This window comes from Trichechus manatus, unplaced genomic scaffold (assembly GCF_000243295.1).
Source record: "Trichechus manatus latirostris isolate Lorelei unplaced genomic scaffold, TriManLat1.0 scaffold00003, whole genome shotgun sequence".
Classification (NCBI taxonomy): Eukaryota; Metazoa; Chordata; class Mammalia; order Sirenia; family Trichechidae; genus Trichechus; species Trichechus manatus.
In genome coordinates, this window is record NW_004443939.1 from 36,222,033 (window position 1) to 36,237,562 (window position 15,530).

The 15,530-nt window shown below is 40.4% G+C and overlaps 1 protein-coding gene across 1 annotated transcript in view; it reads right to left on the reverse strand.

The window, feature by feature from the left end:
• The window catches only part of DDAH1 (dimethylarginine dimethylaminohydrolase 1), a 170,457-nt gene extending 155,238 nt beyond the window's left edge, over nucleotides 1-15,219 (reverse strand). The window contains exon 1 of the mRNA XM_004369117.2: nucleotides 14,798-15,219. Within this exon, the coding sequence (XP_004369174.1) occupies nucleotides 14,798-15,100 (303 nt within the window). The 5' untranslated portion in view covers nucleotides 15,101-15,219. The remainder of the gene's footprint in view (nucleotides 1-14,797) is intronic.
• Between the last annotated feature and the right edge of the window lie 311 nt (nucleotides 15,220-15,530).

A 15,530-nucleotide genomic window follows, 5' to 3' on the forward strand; every position in this document is an offset into this window, starting at 1 on the left:
ATATATATATATATATATATATATATATATATATATATATATATAGGGTAGAGGTCCAAAATAATATAATCAACTCAAGAATCCCTCCTCTAGGCATTTTTGATGGCATACACTACTACCAAGTATTCACAAACAAGGCAGTATAACAAAACTGATTTCATCCAAACCCAATTAGGAATGTGTATAAACAGTGAGTGTGTGCGTGTAGTGTATGTATGTGTGTGTGTTTAAAACAGGCCAAGAAGCAGTAGCTGTTATATTTGCAGAATTTCCAGTCATTAGGCTGACATCAGGGCAGGTGAAGTGTTTCGGGTGCGTGTACCGAATCATAATTGAGCCCTCAGCTGCGCTGAGGCTAGTGGGCTATACCTTGTATGTTTTTCTGCATTCACTTTCGAGAACATGTTCTAACTTAAATCCCTATTGCTTCACTCCCTCACCAAGAAGCATCTGTCGGGGGCCCAGTTTCGAAGCAATATTAATCCTCAATTTTCTTGCAAACCACTCAGAGGCTTCAGTTATCCAGTTCAGTGCTCACAAAGAAAAAATACAGGCACAAACATGACAATCACGCTACCTGTGTAATTACAGGTCCAAGATGCACGATTCCAAGTGCTTTTCCTGCAAACACACAATTTCTCCAGTCATAACCACACAATGTTTGTCTCTATCATTAATGTCTCTTATCAAAATTTTCAAAGCACTCATGGAGGGAGGGGGCAAAAGAGCATGAGTGAGGGAATACACAACAGTCTTAGTAGTATGCTGCTCAGCTACGGAAAAAAGGGAGTTAGAACTGAATATTAAATGCTCTCTTTCCCTGTAATCACAGACCAATTCATCAATAAATGTCCAAATACACCTTCTCAGAATGAACTCCAATCAGTCTAAATGTCTTATACTTGATGGACACCATTACCAACAAATATTACTGAAAGAGGTTACTTGGGGAAGAAAATTAACTTTCCTTTGGGGATTCTTACTTAAAGGCTACATTCCTCCTTACCTAGTATTGCAGAGGAGTCCCGGGGTGCTGCAAACGGTTAAGGTGCCTGGCTGTTAACTGGAAGGTTGGAGGTTTGAGTCCACCCAGAGGCACCTGGAAGAAAGGCCTGGTGATCTACTTCTGAAAAATCAGCTACTGAAAATCCTATGGAACACAGTGTCACCGTAAGTCAGAGTTGACTCGACGGCAACTGTTAAAGTGTTAAAGAAGTGTAAAGGAAAGGCAGTGAAACCCGTGACTTTTCACATCCCTTCTAGGCCTGTAGACAGTGATCTAATGACAAGAAAATTATGTTTCAGCACATTCTTTGTTTTGTCACATCCTGGGGTTCTCTGGGAAACGCTGGTGGCATAGTGGTTAAGTGCTACAGCTGTTAACCAAAGGGTCGGCAGTTCAAATCCACCAGGCGCTCCTTAGAAACTCTACTGTCCTATAGGGTCACTATGAGTCGGAATCGACTCGACAGCAACGGGTTTGGTTTTTTGGTTCGGGGTTCTCTATTCTGAATTTCTATCCCTATTCCAAGAGTGTCCAAGGCCAAATCCTGACACTGGGCCTGAGACTTCCCCGTGACAGTGCAGCACTCACCTCCACCTGGACTCTGCCAGGAGGGAGCTGCAGGAGTGCAACCCTTTCAGGACAAAGGATTAAGGTGCGCTGCTGCCAAACCTAGTCTCAAAAAAAAAAAATCCAAAAGATGCAAGCTCAGATGGAAAACTATGCGTTCCCATCTTAATCAATGTAACCTTTCCTTAACTGGTTTGGAATATGTCACCAAAGGTGAGGTAAAATTAGCATTTAGCAAATGGTGAAGTTCACAATCTTCCTCCTTCTCATGTCCGCTAATCACATCCACCAAGACAGAGAGAATCAGGGACCCAATACCAGCTTGCTGAGCAGACAGGGGTCCATTCAGATATGTGAAAATCAAATGTGACTTGATATGCATACAGAAACAATTTTGAGATTTTGGCCATGATTCCCAGAACTCAACTGGCCAATAGCCTCGCCCTCTAGAATTTCTATAAAGAGGCTAAGTAGTACCATTTGGTTGAAAGGGGGTGCAGTGGATTTTCACATTTTTTTTTAACCATGATCCAGAAATATATCTTATACACGTAGTCAGTACACACACACATATATATGAAATGAGTTTCATGATACAATACTTACTTTTACTAGGCTGCAGTACATTTTGATATTTTCTTTTTAAAAAAAATTTTTTTATTGTACTTTAGGTGAAGGTTTACAGAACAAATAGTTTCTCATTACACAGTCAGTAAGCATATTGTTTCATGACACTGGTTAACAACCCCACAACATGTCAACACTCTCCTTCTTTGACCTTGGAGGACCTTTTTTCTTTTTTGGTGAAAATATACATAGCCAAAGATAACACCATTTCAAAAATTTCTACATGTACAATTCAGTGACATCGATTACGTTCTTCCAGTTGTGCTGCTATTCTCACTATCCTTTTCCAAATTATTCCATTACCATTATCTTCAACTCACTGCCCCCTAGGCTTCCCATCAAACCTTTTGAGTTGCTGTTGTCAATCTGATCTCACATAATTCTTTTTTTTTTGGTACTTTTGATGAAGGTTTACAGAATAGTTTCTCATTAAACAGTTAGTACACATATTGCCCTATGACAATGGTTAACAACACCATGACATGTCAACACTGTCCTTTCTCAACCTTGGGTTCCGTACCACCAGCTTTCCTGTCCCCTCTTGCCTTCTAGTCCTTGTCCCTGGACTGCTGTGCCTCATTAGTCCCATTTTGTTTCATGGGTATGTCCAATCCCCGGCTGAACGGTGAACCTTGGAAGTGACTTTACCACTGAGCTAAAAGGGTGTCCGGGGGCCATACTCCTGGGGTTTCTCCAGTCTCTGTCAGACCAGTAAATCTGGTCTTATTTGTGTGTGTTAGAATTTTGTTCTACATCCTTCTCCAGCTTTGTCCAGGACCTTCTGTTGTGATCCTGGTCAGAGCAGTCAGTGGTGATAGCCGGGCACCATCTAGCTGTACTGGACTCAGTCTGGTGGAGGCCTTGGTAGTCGTGGTCCATTAGTCCTATGGACTAATCTTTTGCTTGTATCCTGTTCTCTTCATTCTCCCTTGCTCCCAAAGGGGTGAGACCAGTGTAGTATCTTAGATGGCTGCTGACAGGCTTTTAAGACCCCAGGCACTACTCACCAAGGTAAAATGCAGAACACTGTCTTTATAAACTGTTATGCCAACTGAGCTATTCCCCGAGACCATGGTCCCCACAGCCTTCCACCCAGCAATTCAGTCCCTCAGGGAGTTTAGATGTGTCTGTGGAGCTTCCATGACCTTTCCTCGTACAAGTTGTACTGGCTTCCCCAGTATTGTGTACCGTCCTACCCTTCACCAAAGTTACCACTTATCTATTGTCTATTTAGTATTCCCCCCACCCCTCCCACCCTTGTAACCAACAAAGTTTGTTACTTTTTGTGTGTAAACCTTTTCATGAGTTTTTACAGTAGAGGTCTCATACAATATTTGTCCTTTTGATTGACTTATTTCACTCAGCATAATGTCCTCCAGTTTCATCCATGTTATGAGATGCTTCACAGATTCATTGTTGTTCTTTCTCGTTGCATAGTACTCCATTGTGTGTATGTACCATAGTCTGTGTATCCACTCATCTGTTGATGGGCATCTAGGTTGTTTCCATCTTTTTGCTATTGTGAACAGTACTGCAATGAATATGGGTGTGCATATGTCTATTCATGTGACAGCTCTTATTTCTCTAGGATATATTCCTAGGAGTAGGATTGCTGGATCATATGGTATTTCTATTTCTAGCTTTCATTTTGGTATTTTCTATTGACTCTGTTACAATAAAGGTAAAAGATCCAGTTACGACCCACTAAACTGACTTCATGACCTACTAAACTGACTTCATGACCCACTTGTGAGTGGAGAGCAGCAATTTGTGGGAAAAAAAAAACTGCAACGAGTCTCATCTTGAAGTTGTTCTCTACTTGTAGTTAAACTGCTTACGTATCTGGGGTGGTTTAGGCAAGCACTGATTGGGAGAAAGATGTGGCAGTCTATTTTCGTAAAGATTTACAGCCTCAGACATCCTATGGGGCAGTTCTACTCTGTCCTGTAGGGTCACTATGAGTAGGAATCGACTCGACGGCAGTAGGTTTGGTTTGGTTTTTGGTTAGGGAGGCACTGAGATTAGGGGAGGCCTAAAGCCCTTGGTCATCAGAGATGTTTAGTTTGAGAGTAGCATAGAGAAAAATGAAGATATCAAGATGACTAGGGGCCCCTCTACTTCCCAGTGCTGTACCTATCAGAGGAAAGGGGAACCGGCAAACCAGGGGCCCTAGTCGAAGACTAAGAAAAATTAGAATACCAAAACCAAGAGCAAACGGTCTGGGTACCTCAAAACAAAATACTAGATTTAAGTTTCCCCAAACAAAACTCTCCAATTGGAAAATAAGATTATATACAAATACTTCAAATATGACCCAAAGCCAAAGAGTAGTTATATTATTCTTTTTTCCTGAGAGGATGGTTCCCATATGAGTCAAAGAACAAAATGAATGTGTTCTTCTTCTAGTATCATCTTGTAATGGCACCAATATTATTTAATTCACGAGTTTCAGCTTTCTGGACCATTTCAGGCTAAAAATGTCTAAGTTTACCATAAGCATATCTCCAAGTTTTAAAAAAATTATTCTATCTACATCCTACTGTGTTAACAAGCATGATTTGTATATAGCTAATTACAAAAAGGCTATATTTAAATGAGTAACTTTTGTCTCTACTCAGAAAAATAATTTTACGCAGTTTTAAAAGACAAAACTCAAAATTTGGAAAACAAAATTTAAATTCTACTATCAAGAACGGAAATCAGCATACACGTTACAAAATTTAAGAGAAACAACTGCCATGTCAAGACTTTTAGTTGTAAGAGAAAACTCAACTTAAAGCACATACCTCATAACCACGTGCTCTCCGTTTCTCTAGGCAACTGATTCACATTTACCACAGAAACATCAACTGGCAGATAACTGATGAAAGTGATGTGGGACTATAGAGATTATGTGGGTCTAGGGATCCCTGGTTGGTGCAGTGGTTAAGAGCTCGGTTGCTAACCAAAAGGTCGGCAGTTTGAATCCATCAGCCGCTCCCTGGAAACCCTACAGGGCAGCTGTACTCTGTCCTATAGGATTGCTATGAGGTGGAATCAACTTGATGGCAACAGGTTTTATTTAGGGATCTTATGCTACTTCAATGGCTTTAAAGTTTTCTATAAGAAAAATCACTTATCAAATGTACTATAAATGGTTGAATAAGCAGAGACTTTGAAATAGATTTAGAAAATTCAACTTCATTTCATAATGGATTATCATTAGCAAGGCATGAGTTTATATGGTTGGTTAATTAGCAGAACCAGTATAATGTTTTGGGGTGAATAAAATCCAACATTTGTTATTCATCAAACCCCAATCACATCTCAGAAATAAAAGTTATCACCTCCCTACCAATTTCCCATCTTCTTATTCCTCAACTGCCCACCCCAATGCAACGTGAGCTCCAAAAGGAAAGTACATTCTTTCCAAGCTGGAAAGAATGTTATCTTAGCATCACTGAAAATATAAAAAACTGTGTCTCCTGAAACCCAGAAGAATACTGTATTTTCCCGGGGATTGTATTTTTAATGCAATCTGGGCATTCATAATTCTTGCCATAAGCAAAGTAGAAAACTTTAGCATTTATTAAATGAAATAAGAACAAAGGAATCAAGGCAAAAATATTTTTAAGGAAGGCAATGGTTTATTTACTTATACACAGTCAAATCAAGCAAAATATTGATGCATACATTTTCAATGGAATGACAACTTACCCTTACAAGGCCCTCCAGCTGTAAAAGGAGCTTAAAAGTTGTGTTCCCTTTGATTTGCTAACCTAAACTAGTCAGGTCCTTGCCCACACTGATTTGTTGGGCAACAATTAAGCCAACCCTATAATAAGTTACACTTTTATCTTTTCCATTCTGCTGTGCCTATTTCTCTTGTCATACTTGCTAGGATAATCTAGATATTAGAAAAAAGAATCTGGAGTCTGGTGATTTATTCCTTTCTATATGATGTTTCTACTTCTTCAGCACTCAGCTCCAGGAAGACAATGCACATTATTAAATTATTTGACAAAGATGGAGTGAACTAGGATGGCACTATACACACACATTTTTATATGGGATTTGTGTTGGAGATTACTCCTGCTTGTCCATTCAAATGAAAAATGCCTGTTTATAAAATGAGCTTAAGGACGCTGACAAATTTAATTCCTAGTATTAGTTTAGGGAAAGCAATGGAAGCTAACGTCAAAAATCACGTGGGCATTCTGATGGAACATCGGGAGATTTAGTTATGGTAAATAAATATTTATTGATCACCTGGTATGCACAAGGCACGGTGTTCTATATAAGATATAAATGAAACCTTTTTTTTTTAAATTAAGGCTTTAATTATTTTATCTTTGATTATGACACCCCCTGGATAAGGGGGATAAACACTACCAGACATCCAGATCTCAAATCAAAAAGCAAACAGGCTTTCTGAAATGGTTACCAATTTTAATAGCAAAGGCTCATGAAGTGAATGATAACCAGCACTCATTTTTTAAACATGCATCTCCAAATTTATATTGAGGCTCATAAGAGGACATGAATAATTTACTTATGATGCGAACGCAAATTTGTTTGTTCAAAAGTCTTAAGTAGATTTCTCTGTGGTTGTGGTTTATGATAACGGATGGATTCCTACCATTACTGTAATCAAACTAATTTTGAAGAAATCTGAGCTCAGTAAGAATTCAGATACACACAAAAGCAATTTCCCAGCATATCTGAATTACAAGGGATGTATCCCTGCCTTTTTAGTCTTCTAATGATTCTTTAATGATTCTCAGAATCTCTGCAGAAAACACATTTTCAGCTAATAGTATCTGACAGAAGTCACTCCCTACTTAGAGTTTTATTCTTTATTGCCAAGGCTTTCAAGATCAACTGCATGAGAACAGATTACATTGTTGGATACATCCCAGACTTTGAAACATATCACTTTCCAAAGGTTTATTGCCAAGGCCATGTAGAAGAGTCAAAAAAGAAACATTCTGAAAAGGAGCAGTTGTTCTAAGCAGTTGGAGGTGACGATTTATCAAGAACCGTTAATCTTCTGCCATATGAAGAGCCTCCAGCGTGTTCTCTTTCCATCTTGGTAAAAGTTAGAGTAATTTCTAATTATAGTTTAGGGCAGTTTTCTCACCTGAAGTTAAGTTTGGGGAAATATGTGCATTTAAGAAAACAATCATATACTCTGCTGGTAAATAAGACACAACTATGTCTACTTATCTTGCACAGATTGTGCCTAGCAATTTAGGGGATTCATGTGAATGACTGAATTATTATTATTATTACTAAAACAAAAATGATCTACTCTCATTTATGAGAGATGAGAAGTAAAATGATTTACAGTTGTCTCTCAGTACCCCCCATACCAAAATCCAAGGATGCTCAAGTCCCTTACATACCACAGCAGAGTATCTGCATATAACCTAAGCACATCCTCCTATATATTTTAAATTATCTCTAGATTACTTATAATACCTAATACAATGCAAATGCTATGTAAATAGTTGTTATATAGTACTGTACTATTTAGGTAACAATGACAAGACGCGAGGCAAACAATGCTCAAACAAGGAGTGCTGGCAAGAGACTGAGGATATGTGAAATGGTGGGAGGCTACAGCAGGGTATGCCTACACATCACTTCATTTTCGTGGATTCAGTATAGTGCTCGGCACATGACAAATTCAAGTTTTGTTTTTAGGAACTTTCTTTTTTTTTTTCTCGAATATTTTTGTTTCAAAGTTGGTTGAATTCACGGATGCAGAACCCACGGATACAGAGGGCTAACTATACTTAGTTAATGTCCAAGTTGGACTGTATATTATTAGTGTGTGAAATGGGATTCAGGTATTTTGTATTGATTTAATATTCTGTTATGATTAACCAAAACTGGCAGCAATCACTTCAAGCAAAAATGACCTGATATTTTCATGAATACCTCAGTTCTGCCACTTATTAGCTATGTGGGTTTGGACAAGTTACTTAACCTGTTACCTGGGCCTTAGTTTCCTTATCTTTTAAACAGGCTAATAATAACACCATTTTTTTGGATTCTTGGGAGTATTAATTATGACAATGTATAAAGAGCACATGCACGCGTGCACACACACACATATAAATACATAAACTTGGCACGTGTTCGCTACTGTCATTAGACATGATCTTGATGTTCACCTTGACTTCAGGGTCAACATAACTATTATTATCTCTTTTTCTTTTCTAACCAAGTAATAAACCCAGGAACAAAATACATAGATCCTAATAGTTAATTGGGGGCACTTCTACCCAAATATATATTGCTCACTTCCTCCATTTATGCCCCTGTTCTTAATTCTACCTTGAGGATTTATTACCTTGTGCTTAGCACTGCCTTCTTCCTAAAGCAGTCCCCCAAAATGCAAATGCTCCAGGAAAGGATAATTAAAGCCATTATTACCTTTGTGTAAATGTGTTTGTATGGTTTTCCTCCTAGACAGAATATCCCACATATTAATACTCGGTACCTGGGAAAGGCTCTGAAAGAGGGGCTAAAGGGCACAGAATATATTTCACAATTTTGCTTGAGTAAGCTTTGTCAGCTGATCATTTACTAGGCACTAAGAACCTTTTGAAAAGAAAACTCAAGAAAATGCTTAAGGAGGGGACTGGGTAGCCAGGGTACAAAGGTAAAAGAGACTGACTTTTGCTGTATACCTCTTGTACTTTTTGAATTTGGTACTACAGGTACGTATGAGTTATACAAAAAATTAAATTAAAAAAAATCCTCACATTTGTCCTACTTCAGTTCTTCAATATTTGCTTACAGGACTTTGACATTTAGAAAGCAACACTAAGTTTACCTTTTTTTGTTCTAAAATGTACGCTGGATTCATTTAAAATGTGACAGGCTTCTCAAGGCTAATTTATCTTCAAAGTATTAAATGCATTAAAAATACTTATATTTTTGAAGACAGTTATTAGACTATTAATATTATTTGTGGACATTCTATATATACAGTTTCTTTAATTAGAAATTGAGTTTCTGGTAGACATGGTCTGTTTTATTAATCTTTGGAGATGCCATTGTAATGAACACTGAGACTTCATGGAAGAGGCACTGTCTTGAGTTCAGCTCTCAGTCCTTCCAAGAAAGAAAAATCATTAAACATAACATGATGTTTTGATTAAGAATGAACTTCTCAGGATTTTGTAAAAAAAAAAAAAAAAGAGGAAGAAGAAGAAAATTCAAAAGCAACAACAACAACCGGAGAAAGTTATAAACCACCTATACTTATAATTAAACTTTTGGGACTCTACTTACTGGGAAGGCATGCAAAATACCCAATATGTCATAAGGAGGCAGAAATACAATCACGGGGAGATTTGTTCAACAAAATACTTGCTGAATAATTATTACACACAAGGCCCTGGGAATAAAGTGTTGAACAATGCAGACAGGATCCCTGCTCTCACGTTTCTACAGTAGTAGGGGATACAGGAAGGTATGCAGGCAATTATCATATGGCATGATAAATACCACACAAGGAAATGCAGGGCGTTATAGGAGCTCATAAAAGAAGAACTAATCCCATATTTGGGAAAGTGATGTCTACTATCAGTGGTTGGGCTTTGGAGTCCTGCACACCTGAGTTCAAATCCTAGATCCACGGCTAACCAATTCTCCAATCTTGGTCAATTTTACTTAATCTCTCTAAGCTTTAGTGTCTTCGACTATAATGAATATATATATAAGGAATAATATAAGGAATAATGGTACTGTACAGTATCAAGCTCAAAGGGTTGATATCAGGATTAAATTAAATACACGTCATGAATCTGGCACATTGTCTGGCAAATGGCAAGCACCCAATAAATATTAGTATTAATATTAATGATAATAGGAAACTGAGAATCAAGCATAAATAGGAACTGCTAAGTAAAAGGGAGGAGGAGGGACTGAGGGAAAATGTCCCAGGCAAAGGAGAAATGCATACTAAGGCCCAGAAAAGCAATAACATGGTGAGTTTGAGTGAAAAAAAACCCAGCTTGTACCTAGAGTTGGGAGGTGGCTGGGGTTAGGTGTGTTCTAGTGGCTGGAGATGAAGCTGAAGCTCGAAGGGCAAGCAGAGCCCAGTTCAATACGGTTTATCTAAGAAAAATGGGGGCCCAACAAGAACTTCAATGAGAGGAAAGACATGATCAGATTTGAGTTTTAAAAAGACCACCTTGGCTACAGTGTGGAGAATGCAATGAAGAGTGAGGGCACTGGAGGCAAGGGGTTCAGTGACAATAGTTTTAAAATAATGCCTTGGCCGTTGTGGAATTTCACAGGAAAGCAGGTGTCACATGAAAAAAACAATATAGCAATGTAAGGCAGGCCTTGAGGTTAACTACAGTTCCGAAAGCCGGAAACTGTGTAAGGTAGAAACCTGTCAGAGAAGGAAAACGAAAATATTTTTCACTAAAATGAGTGACAGAAAAGCGGTAAGAAGACTGCACCCTATCAAATGCGGAAAACTTGGGAGACCAGGAGAAAGAAGGCAATCCCATCGAGTTCTGGCTCTCACAGGTTTCACTGTACCAGATTGTCTGTATTAGCTAATTAGCATTTCATTCAGTCACTGAACAAGCATTTATTATCACCTACCAAGCAAGGCACTGAGCTGGTGCTGTGAGAGATATCAAAGAGTGTTGTCCTGCATGGCCTTCTTCAGAAGTACCCAGTCCTACAGAGACTGCCCATATTCTTCTCCCTGGCAGGAAGGTCTGTTACCCTGGTGACCCAGATCATGTGCAATAGCAAAGGTGCTTTTGGGAAAGGCCACACATCAGGAGGCGACCCAAGCTGGGAAGCAGTGCCACGCAGCCAATTAGGAAGAAACTAAAGTGTGAAGAAAGCTCCCCTGCACCCTGGGAAAAGAAACTGTCACTGTAACTACATCAATGTACAATGGACTTCTTACTACCCAAGGAGTAAATTTTCCATGACCCACTGTAAATGAATAATAATAAACATCAACATTCATTAAATGTCCTGCCTTATAATTTCAGATGGATTAATAAATTTATCACAACAGCTTTGCAAAATAGGTATTATTATGGTCATTTTACAGGAGGGAAAACTGAGGTAAGAGATACTTCCCCAGGGTCACAAAATTAGGAAGTGGTGGTGCTGAGATCCAATCTGATGTTTTTATCCACTGCACTATGAGACTCCTGGCAGTGGGCCACCAGGTTGATATAAGAACGTAGCCAATTTAAAATGTAAGCCTCAAAATCTGGGCAGGGAGTTAAAGATCGCTGCCCACTTTACTATCAGCAAAGCCAAAAATTTGCAAGATTTTGTTATATGAATAAAATGAAGTAGATAAATAAATATGGTGACAGTCTCTTAAGAGGAAACTGGACTATCCTCATCAAACAAGTACCATTTTGGAAGTACCACCTTAAAACCTATTTTACTCTTACAAGTACAAACCACAGCTCTGCTCTATACCTAGAACATATAGAAAGTATTCAAACGGGGTTACATTCTTTGTCAGTTTAAAATAAGAGTGGGTCTATGTGTCTTTTTGTTTTTAAGTTGTTGAAGTTTTATATATATTTTGGTTATTAGATTCTTATTAGATATATGATTTCCAAAGGTATTCTCCCAGTTGGTAGCTTGTCTTTTCACCTTTTTGGTAAAATCTTTTGATGAACAAAATTTTTTAATTTTCATGAGGTACCATTTATTTTGTCTTTTGCTGTTTGTACTTTTGTTGTTATATTAGATAATCCATTATTAAAAGTTAAGAGCGCTGGTGATGCAATGGTAAAGAACTACAGCTGCTAACCAAAAAGTCTGCAGTTCCAATCTACCAGCCACTCCTTGGAAACCCTATGGGCAGTTCTACTTTGTCCTAGAGGGTTGCTATGAGTCGGAATCGACTTGGCAATGGCTTTGGTTTACTATTATTATTATTATTAAAAGCTAGGCCTGACAGTCTGTCCCCGCATTTTCTTCTAAGAATTTTATGGTTTCAGTTTTCACGTTCAGGTCTTTAATCCACTTTGAATTTGTTTTTGTGTGTGGTGTGAGGCATATATCCTATTTCAGTTTTCTGCATGTGGAAATCCAATTTCCTAACACTATTTATTGAAGAAGCTCTTCTTTCTCCATTGAATGGACTTAGTACCCTTGTCAAAAATTAGTTGACTACATATGTGTGGTTTTATTTCTAAACTCTAAACTCTATTCCATTGGTCTATGTGTCTATTGTTATACCAGTACCAGGTTTTTTTTTTCTTTTTTTTTTATTGTGCTTTAGATGAAGATTTACAGAACAAACTAGCTTCTCATTAAACAGGTAGTACACATATTGTTTTATGATACTGGTTAACAATCCCACGACATGTCAACACTCTCCCTTCTCGACCTTGAATTCCCTATTATCAGCTTTCCTGTCCCCTCCTGCCCTCTAGTTCTTGCACCTGGGCTGAGTACCAGGCTATTTTAATTACTGTAGCTGTATAATATGTTTTAAAATCAGGAAGTGTGAGTCCTCCTACTTTGTTCTTCTCTTTCAACATTGCCTTAGCTATTCAGGGCCTCTTACCATTCCATATAAAGTTGAGAACTGGTTTTTCCATTTCGGTAAAGAAGGGTGTTGTAATGTTGATTGGGATTGTGTTGAATCTATAGACTGCTTTGGATAGTACTGACATCTTAACAATATTAAGTCTTCCAATCCATGAACCCCAAACATCTTGCCATTTATTTAAGTCTTCTTTAATCTCTTTCAGCAGTGCTTTATAATTTTCAATGTATATGTCTTTCACATGCCTAGTTAAACTCCTAGGTATTTTATTCTCTTAGATGCTATTGTAAATGGAATCATTTCCCTTTCAGATTTCTCATTGCTGGTATACAGAAGGCCAACTGATTTTTGTTTGTTGACCTTGTACCCTGCAACTTTGCGAAATTCCTCTATTAACTCTAGAAGCTTTTGTGCTGGTTGATTACCTGAAACTACTGCCCCGAGATAATCTTTAAACCTTAAACCAAAAATATCCCCTGAAGTTTAGCTTAACTAGTAAAGAATGTTTGCCTTCAGCATTGAGCTCTTCTAGGATCTCTCCGTATGGGATCAAATTGACAAAAAGCAACTGGAAAGATTAGATAGGAAACTTAGGGGGCAGTGAGTTTATGTTAATGGAGGAACAACTCAGAAAAAGAAAAGTAAAAATGGTTGCACAACCTGAAGAATATAATCAATGTCAGTGAATTGTACATGCAGAAAATGCTGAATTGGTGTATGATCTGCTGTGTATATTCTCAACAAAAACAAAAATAAAATAAATTACTTAAAAAAAATAGAGTGGAGCACCTACCTCACGGATTCAAAGATGGAGAGGCATGGCAAAGGAACTAAAAGGGCTAAGAGAATGAAACCTGTTACTCTTTTGCTTTTCTGCTAACGCACGGTGAAAAAATGGTGATTATCTCATGGAGAAATAAATGGGATATGCTTATTCTTTAAGACCACACAAGATTCCATCAGCCAAGTACTGCAGCATGTGTTGGATAAACAAATTTCAATCATAAACTCTATGAGGTGTTTCCAGTGTGAAGTGAATAATAATAATTAAAAAAATCCCTAAATCTCCAGATATGAAGGAAACCATCAGCTCCTTGCATCCAGTGGATGTCAGTAGCAACGTGGAGTCTTGAGCCTGGGCTCTCAATGGGCAATGAGAAGAATCCCAGGACAGATGGCATTTTAAAATCCAATTTCACTCTATTTGTCTCCCGCCTAACCTACACTGTGTTTAAAGCAATCACAGCCATTTTCACAAGCTGCAATATTTTAAAGTAGTCAATATCCCTCCCAAGAACACAAAAAGCTCTCTTAATTGCTAACAATTAAAAGAAGAGAGAGAGAATAAAAATTCTGAAATTTGCGAAAGAATGATTTCTAACCAAACACCCACACCCACAAACCCAACACTCCACACTTAAGGTACAGCTTTTTAAACCGAGTCCATTCATCCACACATTTACCACAGCTCACCAACAAAACACTCACTCTCCTTACATTCATTCAATTGCCAGTCCCGTTCTGCGGGACTCACCTGCCATTACTAAAAAGTAAGTCGGAACACCCCCAGATCTGTGAACACTGACACCCCGTTTATTCATCCAGCCCGCACTACTCCGAGCAACAGGCCGGACTCGGGGGCTTCAGTGTCACTGACTGAAGCCCCCGCCCAGCCTCCGCCCGCCCGCTGAGGGCGGCACGCCTTCCTGTCCCCACTTACTGGGAAACACTCAGAGTTGTGATGTGTTTGTTGGCGTTGTTTAATCTTTACTAATAAAAATGCTTGTGAGATGGATTCCCCACCCCACCCACCTGCCCGAGTCCGCACCTTCAATCGGTTCGTCTCGAAGGCACCCAAGCTGCGCCGACAGACAGTCGGGAGGCGTGAACAATGAACTTCTGACTCTCCCTCTCACCCGCTTCCCAAAATGGGAAGTTTTGAACTAGCCTGGGTGCCAATTCCGCGATTCCCTGGGCAACTCGGCCGAGGGCGGCGGGGAGGGCCCAGCGCGCGCCCCCGGCCGCGCCCCTCGCGTTCGCGGGCGGACAGTTACCTCCTTCCTCCGGCTCGGCGCCCCGGGTCGGGTGATAAGGGCCGTCTCCTCGCATACCACGGCCACGTCCTCCACGAACACGCAGTCCGGGAGGCTCTCGTCGGCCGGCAGCTCCACCACCTGCAGCCCCAGCTTGCTGCCCAGCACACCCACGTAGAGCTGGTGCTGCCGCTCCGCACGGGCGAAATCCACCTCCTCGCCCTTGGCGCGCCTCAGCGCATGCTGGACGAGGGACTCGGGCAGCGCCCGCACCACGGCGTGGGTGGCCCGGCCGAAGGCGGCGTGGTGGCCGAGCCCTGCCATGACTCCCGCAGGCGACGAGGTGGCGGCACGGGGCGCGGCGGCAGGGTCCTACCGCGGGCAGAACGCACTGAGCCTCCAAGCACCGGGCGGCTTCTCCTGGCAGCGGGTGAATGTGGTGCCGAAGGAGCGCGGCTCGCGCCCGGAGCCCTGCCCGCGCGACTGAGCATGCCCAGAGCTCCGGCGCCGGCCCGCGCGCATCCCGCGCGCCGACTCCAGCGCTCCCGGTTTTTGCGGCAACCGAGGTGGGAGTTGTAAGGGAAGGACCGAGCGAGGAAAGGGGCTGGGGAAGACGGTTGAGAAAACGATGAGGTCAAGAGGAGTGCGCAGGTGAGGGGACCTTGGCCAAAAGTCACCCCTACCTGGACCTGTGTTCCGTTGCAAGGTGCACACTTCACGTCGCCCCCAACACGGCTTGCCGAGGAGGCAATGA